At 46.6% G+C, this 7340-nt stretch overlaps 1 protein-coding gene across 1 annotated transcript; it reads left to right on the top strand.

The window, feature by feature from the left end:
* Positions 1-3: 3 nt before the first annotated feature.
* Positions 4-6645, top strand: AREG (amphiregulin; the record flags this gene model as incomplete). Its single annotated transcript, XM_009572074.1, has 5 exons — positions 4-94; positions 2738-2921; positions 3372-3530; positions 5281-5383; positions 6342-6645. Coding segments are annotated over 4 exons (522 nt in total), but the record flags the coding sequence as incomplete, so codon positions are not given.
* Between the last annotated feature and the right edge of the window lie 695 nt (positions 6646-7340).

Genomic DNA, 7340 nt, shown 5'->3' with positions numbered 1-7340 from the left:
GGCGAGGCCGTGTCGGGGCCCGACTACGAGGAAGATGAGGAGTACGAGGAGGCACTGCCCGTCCACCAGTACATCGTGGACGACTTGATCCGAGGTGAGTCGGCAGCCCTTCTGGCGCCGGGGAACGGGGCCAGCTGTGAGAGGAGCTCGGCAGTGCTGGGCCTGAGGGCTCTCTAGATGTGAGCACCGACTTCTTTCTGACTTTCTCTTGTAAGGCTGCTGCACTTAGCTTGTAGAGTACGGAGCAAAAGCATGCTTCTGCATGAAACTGTTGCATTAAAAATAGGCTGTCAGGGATGAAAACTTGGCATGAGTGCACCTAGGGTGCATGGAAGTTGCAGGTTAGCTGATTGCCTGCTGGACTGCTCTCCTTTGATAAACCTGACAGGAGGGCTGTGATGGGGCAGCTACCACCTACTTAGCTACTTAACCATGGAAGCTTCAGTGGGTGCTGTTTGGCCCTGAAAGGTGGCTTTTACATCAGGTTGCCTTTTATGCTCCAAGGGTTTCCTGGGTGTTTTCTCATGACGGCTTATTTGGGTTGGGGTTGACTTTCCTGGGAAAGCAAACACTTAAACCCCTTAAGTGCCTGCAGGAAAGTTTGTTAAGCGTCTTTCAGGCAGTACTTCACTGCCAATAGCTACTGTGTGAATTTACTGTGATTTGTCCATTTGTAAGTTCTGAGGAGATCTGAATAGTCCACCTGACTATGGGGATGGGAGGATTTTGTTGGTTCTGGCCTAAGTGCTATTGTAATAGAAGCCAGGTACCTACAAGTGATTTGTACCTCAGTAGATGTTAGTAGGTGGTGCTGTTGCCCTCTAGGGTGGATCTGGCTACTCTTTTTCTTGCGGAAACACCCTGAGACTTGAATAAGACTAAAGGACCCCTCAGGTGAAGGGGGACCGTGCTCCAGATGCTGCTCAGTCTGGAAAATTTGTGGACCCTTGGTGAAGTTTTTCATGAGTTGAAGACCTCCAGGGGAACAGGAATGTCGGAGTTATTGAGCAGTTTGGCCTGTAAAACTACTGGCTTGGTGACTTAAGTGTTGTATAACTGCACAGAAACCAGAATTGCTACCGAAGGTGGTTGGTTTGTAGACCAGCTCTTCTACTTGGCATGAGGTTTATCTGTGCAGCCTTCAAGCGGTTATGATTCAAGGCGGGTGGCTTTCCTGGCTATGCAGCTTGCAGACAGGGACACGGAGATCAAACCGACAAGCAGAGCCTTGAAGAGGGAAGAATGGAAACAACGTCAATTATGGAAGTGTGAACCTAAATATCAAGTCGAGCTGGACAGAACAGGGGCCTCAGCTGTCAGTAGTAAGCTCACACTTCTAGGGACAGGAAACCTTGCTGCAGGAACAGTGTTCCTCGTTTACATATTAATATAGCTTATACCATTTGAATCAGACTTCTGGTTGCTGAAGGCGTTTTTGCTTTTAAGTAACTTCAAGCCAGGCTTGTTGCTCGAGAAGTTAAAACCATCAGCTGTCTAGACAACAGTGAACTACACCTTGTTTCTTTGTGCAGGCTCTCTTCTTGTCGCTAGAAATACAGGGTTATGAAGTAACTGGATCAAGTTGCGTCCTATTGCGGTGATAGCCTTTATGCATAGTGCTTTGGGTAAAATATTAATACTCCAAAAATTATTTTCACTAGGTCTGCAGAGCACAATAGAGAAACTGAAGAGTATTGTAAATAGCTCTACTGTTCTTAAGACCTGTTCAAACTCACCTGGTTAACTGTTACTCCTGAGTCCCAAGGTGTTGCACTGAGAAGACTTGCTTTATGGCTTGCAGGAAAGGGATGGCTCCTTCAGAGAACCAGTGTTTTACCAACTTGCTCTAAAACAATGCTATCGAGCTTTGACTGCTGCATGGAGCAGCTACAGAGCCTATGACCCTTAGTCAGTGACTGGCTTGAGCTCGTTCTCCCCAGCGAAAGGAAGATGATTGCCCTTGCTTCAATCGAAAGGCTACTAAGTCACCAGCATTTTAAACCACACTCTTCTAGAGGTTTGTCTTAATTGAGATAATGAGGGGCAACAGTAAGCGGCAGAACAAATAACCTGACTCTTGCAGACTACCCTGCTTTGACTCCTTCAGTGCACTTGGCATCTCTCTCGAAGTAGGAGAACTGGAAATGAACTATCTTCTGCTGAAGACAGCACTGCAGGTTGTTGGGGAGAAACAAGTATGCTAACTGGGGTAGCAAGCTGTCTTGTCTCTGCAAGTGCCCAGGACTATGTAGTGAGTTATAATGCCTTTCATCACTGATGCAAATGGTGAGTTTAGAGCGATGGAGGCTGTTAGCCTTGTACCCGAGTCGATATAAAACTAGTGGATGGCTTGGCTCAGTGTGAACTACATGTTCGTTACAGGTCTTTGCTCAAACCTGTACGGTTTCATGCTAGTATCTTCTGCTGTGAAATGCCGCAGTCCTTCAACTCTGCTGTTCATCTCCGGTGGCTCTCTCAGCTCATCTGCTCGTACTGCTTTAGTTCTGCATTGCACAGGACTTAATGGTGGCAGAGTTGTGCTTAATGAGCTTGTAAGCTTGCTGCCTTTGCGCTGGGTGTGAAAAGCCCAGCTGCATGCTCACTTGCATCCTGTGCTTCCTGGTCACAGGTTCTCCTGCAATAACCATCCTCCTACCCCTCACCAAATTCTGTAATTCAATTTTCAGAATCTAGCTTTTTAGCATTGCTAGACTGAGTCATCTTGTCCTTTTTTCAGTTGAACCTGTGGTTAAACCCAAGCCAACAAAGAGGGGGGGTGAGAAGAATGCCGGCAAATCAAGAAGGAAGAAAAACAAGGGGAAAAACAAAAAGAAGGGGACTCCCTGTGAAATGGAATACAAAAACTTTTGCATCCATGGTGAATGCATATACCTAGAACATCTCCAGATGGTGACCTGCAAGTAAGTCACTTGTACCTTGTGCGTTAGGTGTGATTGGCATGAGCCAGTGGCGTATGAGGGCTCAGAGGAAAAATCAGTGTCAACTTGGCATAGATCCATCTCCTGCGGTATTTTGACTGAGAATCTTTCTGCCATGTAAATTAAGTGATGATGGAATCTGAGATGCATAACAAGCCACTGAACTCATCAGTTGGTCATAAACTCAAACCAAAAGAATGAAAAGGCGTGTCTTCCTGGAACATCACGCCCAGACTAATCTCGACTTGTTGAAATGCTGACAAACCTTGTGCTAGAGCAGTGACTGCATTTCATGAATGCGCTCTAAAGGGAGCATCTTGAGATTCATGGGAAACTCTGAAGATGTCTAAGTCAGGTTTGAATGTGTGTGGGTGTCCTTGGCTCCAGACAGCACGGGAGCTGATAAGAACTTGTGTTAATGTTTACTTGCAGGTGTCATCAGGATTTTTTTGGTGAGCGCTGTGGTGAACAGTTCATGAAGACGCAAAGGAAGAATGATGTGGCAGACTACTCGAAGACTGTGTTGGTAGTGGTAGCTGTCCTGCTCTCAAGCATCAGCTTCATTACTGTACTTATCATTGTGATAGTGCAGTAAGTATTATACTCTTTGGTGTCTGTCTACCTTAAGCGCGAGCAGGGCCTGTGTCCAGTACCCCCGAAATGTGCATGGCTCATCTGAATTACCTGAAGACATCCAAAAGGGCTGTGTTCTTATCCTAGCTTGGATATGTCCTGAGGGTAGAAGCAAGGTCTGAGAAGGTCACAAGTTCACTAATTGTTCACTTACCCTCTCTCGCTATTGGCTGTGGGCAGCCTGTGACCCTTAAATTTTAAAACAAGAGCCTTTCTGATCTTGCTACAACCAGGATAGTTGCAGTGCTGCTTTTTAGTGGAGGAGGAGCATTAATGCTGACACAGCAGTGCCTTCCCTAATCCTTGTGGAGAAGCCTGCAAGCTGTAATGTAACCGCCGCACGCATGGCTATTATCCAGCAACTGGGTACACAGCTGGAGGGAAGGAAATGGTGCTCCAGCTGTCCACTTACTAATGGAGGTTGCTGGGCTTAAATCCGTACTCTGGGGGGGGAAGCAAATGGAGGAACAAGCGCCATCAGTCCCAAATACTGTACTGCTTGCTGTTAAGATGGAGGAAACAACCATTCTAGCCTAAGCAACTGCTGAAAGTTCAGTGTGGTGGGTAACCAGAATCCGGGGTCCTGTGGTGAATAAATTAAGAGCTTTTCTGGGTATGTATTTCAGGCCTTATAGCAAACTCTTCTTTGTACCTACTAACGAGCAGTATGAAGCAGCTTATGTCTGCCTGTGCCTTTGCGTCTTGCCAGTGTCTTCGCCAGGAGTTTGTGCTGAGGTTAGTCAGTCAGCACGGGGAGCCTGACTCCAGTGTTTCCTGAGTATTGGAGCAATCCTCCAGGTCGGACACTGCAGCTCCATCGCAGTAGAGCTTGGGATATTGTAGGTGAAACTCAAAAGTTCAGTCTAATTTTAGGTCAATTGAATTGGGTGCATGCTGTACCCTTTCCTGCAATTCAGGAAACAAGGTGTGCATTTGTCATTTCACTGTTGCTTCGTGTTCAGATCTGAACTTGAGGAATGCTGGGATGAACGCTTGTTCTCTGAACACTGCCTCATTCCTCGCTGCTAGGAGAGATAACCAGTTCTGTAGTGTTGTAAGAGCAAATGATCATTGTTAGTTTCTCAAGCAAGCCATGGAAGAGGATTGCATTTGTATAACGCTCTGAACCGTCACAGGCTTGAAGCATGAGGTTCATTAATCTGTACCTTCATCCAGAGAAGCTAGATGGTCTGTTTGGAACAGTTATTAGGAAAGACTGGAGAAATTGGGAGAAAAATCAATAAGCAGCTTGCTTATGATGTCTTTAAGGGACACATCAAGGGGACAGGCACTTCAAATACTTGAAGTCCACAGGGCTCTGCTGTGGGGAGCAGGAAGGCAGTCTGGTCTCTGCAGCTGTTTGCTAAAGCCACCAGGAAATCTGTCCCCCAGAAGGTCTCCTTGTGCTTTGCTCAGTTCCAGCAATAAACCCTCTTCATCTTGCTACCTATTCGGGCTTAAGCCAGGAAGCCCTGGCGCTGTGAGGCAGAACTGCCAGTGCCTAACTTGGGGGCTTTTTGATGTTAAAGTCAGATACTCCTTGATGCCAAATGTTTAAAAACTGTCTTGCTTGAAACTTCCTGGTGCTGATGAGCTGCTTGAGGATTCAAAGGACATGAGTCTAAATGCTGCAGAGGATGCGGGGGCTGGTAACGACAGGATGTACATCAGGGTTCAAAATGACCTCTAACATGCCGTAATTCCACAGGGTCAGGAAAAAGTGTCCTCAGTATGAAGAGAAAGAAGAAAGGAAAAAACTTCGACAAGAAAACAGAAATGGCCATGTTGGTGTGTAAATGAGGAGAAAGCAGGTATGAAAGCTGGCTTGAAATGCCTTTCAGTCCTTCCAGGCTGGAGTTACCGCATGAGAATTGCATGCATATTTTGTAAAGCTAGTGTTTGCTTCTAACACTTGAAGTGCCTTGAAACACATAGGTTACGTGTGAACGACTGGCTCGGTTTTCTGGTTTCCTAAAACCGCCTAAGTTGTGTGAGTTCTTCAACAGCGCTGTTAGCTTTCTGGCTGCTGTCTTAAAGGAAAAGGGAGGATAGGAAGCTGTACTGTGATAAGTGGACTTAAGAAGAAAAAATAACCCTAATGTCTATGCAGAGGCAGGTTTTTAGGGCAAGTAACCGTGGTAGACTTCCATCACGGAAGACAATGCAGCAGCCGAGTGGATCATCGCCCCTCATAAGAGAAGTACTGAGCATTTTCATGTCTTCTCTGCAAGGCATCAGGAAGTTTCTGGTGCTTAGAGGCTGTAGACCACGACAAAGCTGCCAATTCTGTGAGCGCCATAGATAGATAGCCTTTCAGTCAAGTTTCATACTGTCATAGCAACTGAGTGCTAAAGCTCCTTGGCCAAGGTGGATCACTCTTGGGAGTAATCCAGTGGATTTTAATGAGCAAGCAAGTTGGTCTCTTCTGAGCAATAGAGTACCTAACAGCAGAGTCAAGGACCTTGATTGAACAGGAGTTACACTACAAGCTGAAGGAGGAAACGATAAAGGATAGTCCTGAGAAGTTCTGGCAGAACTCAGAAGTTTTGCTTTGCCACGTGTCAGCTGCAGACCTTGTCCAAGCTTTGTCCAGTGACAATGGGAGTGTTTTGCTCAAAGCTTAATTGAAGCTGAAGAGTATCTAGCAGAGTGTCCCCAGGTGTGTGCATATACTCAGCCTACCTGCCTCAGATGTAGGTTTGATGCAGTTCTAGCACAGAGTGCTTGTGTCTTGGGTGGTGATTAACGTGCCTGGTCTGCCCCTTACAGAACAATTCTGATGTGGCTACTGCCAAGCTGCAGGGTACCTCTGGCTACCTGACACATCCACCTGGACACTGTGGGCTGGAGCTGTTGCCACTAAGCCCTGATTCATCAAGACAGAGGCTGCTGCAAGGAGATGTCAACATGCCACTTGCTGCTGAATCGCTTGCTGGGGAGGACAGTTACCACTACGTCTTGGCACAACGATGTGGAAGGAGCTGCCACTATGGGGTAGAGGACCTGCTATCAAGACCTGCTGGAGACTGCTGCTACTGAGCCCTCTCTGTCAGTGCTGGAGCGCCGGTCTCTGCTGTTGTGTCGATGGACTTTCTTCTCTTAGCAAGTCTCCTTTGGCAGCTCTAACCCTAAGGGAGAGAGCTTGTTGAGGCTTTCAGGAATGGATGGAGGGGAAAAAATTCCTTTCCCTCTCCCAAAGTTAAAAAGGGAAGAGCTCTGGAGGGCTTCTCTCCCTAGACCTCAGTGGATGAAAAACCTAATTCTGCTGTCACTGTGCTCCCTGTTGATATCAGCTTCAAAGAACTTCATCTCTAATTCTGACTTGCAGGGCGTTGGTGACAGATCGTTGTCAGCCACACCTGGGTTCTGTTACTGTATGCGTGGAAAGTAATCCCTCTGAATTCAGTAGGACTCGTTGTGTGAGTGGAGCTATCCATTTGCGTGTGTGCTAGCCTGAGTTAAAATTAGTCTCCTCAGGATGCTGAGACAGTAAATGCAAGATCCGAAGCTCTGTATCTGAAGGAAAAGATCTATGTTCAAACAAGCTGATAAGCCTGGACCCATCTGTTATAAACACAAAGCTACTTCTGTTACCCAGACACTCGATGCTGCTTTAAGCAGCACTTTAAGTATAAAATGCTTCACATCAGATCCAGTCAGTTGAACTTGACCAAGAACTTGTTCCTTTCAAGAATTCAATTCATGCACTGACACTCTGCAAGCAGTGGTCTCTTGTGCTCTACCTTCTGGTGCGAAGAACTCAACTTA

Source organism: Fulmarus glacialis, unplaced genomic scaffold, assembly GCF_000690835.1.
Source record: "Fulmarus glacialis isolate BGI_N327 unplaced genomic scaffold, ASM69083v1 scaffold40920, whole genome shotgun sequence".
NCBI lineage: Eukaryota > Metazoa > Chordata > Aves > Procellariiformes > Procellariidae > Fulmarus > Fulmarus glacialis.
Note: the sequence above shows the minus strand (reverse complement) of the source record. Positions and strands in the feature narration are given on the sequence as shown.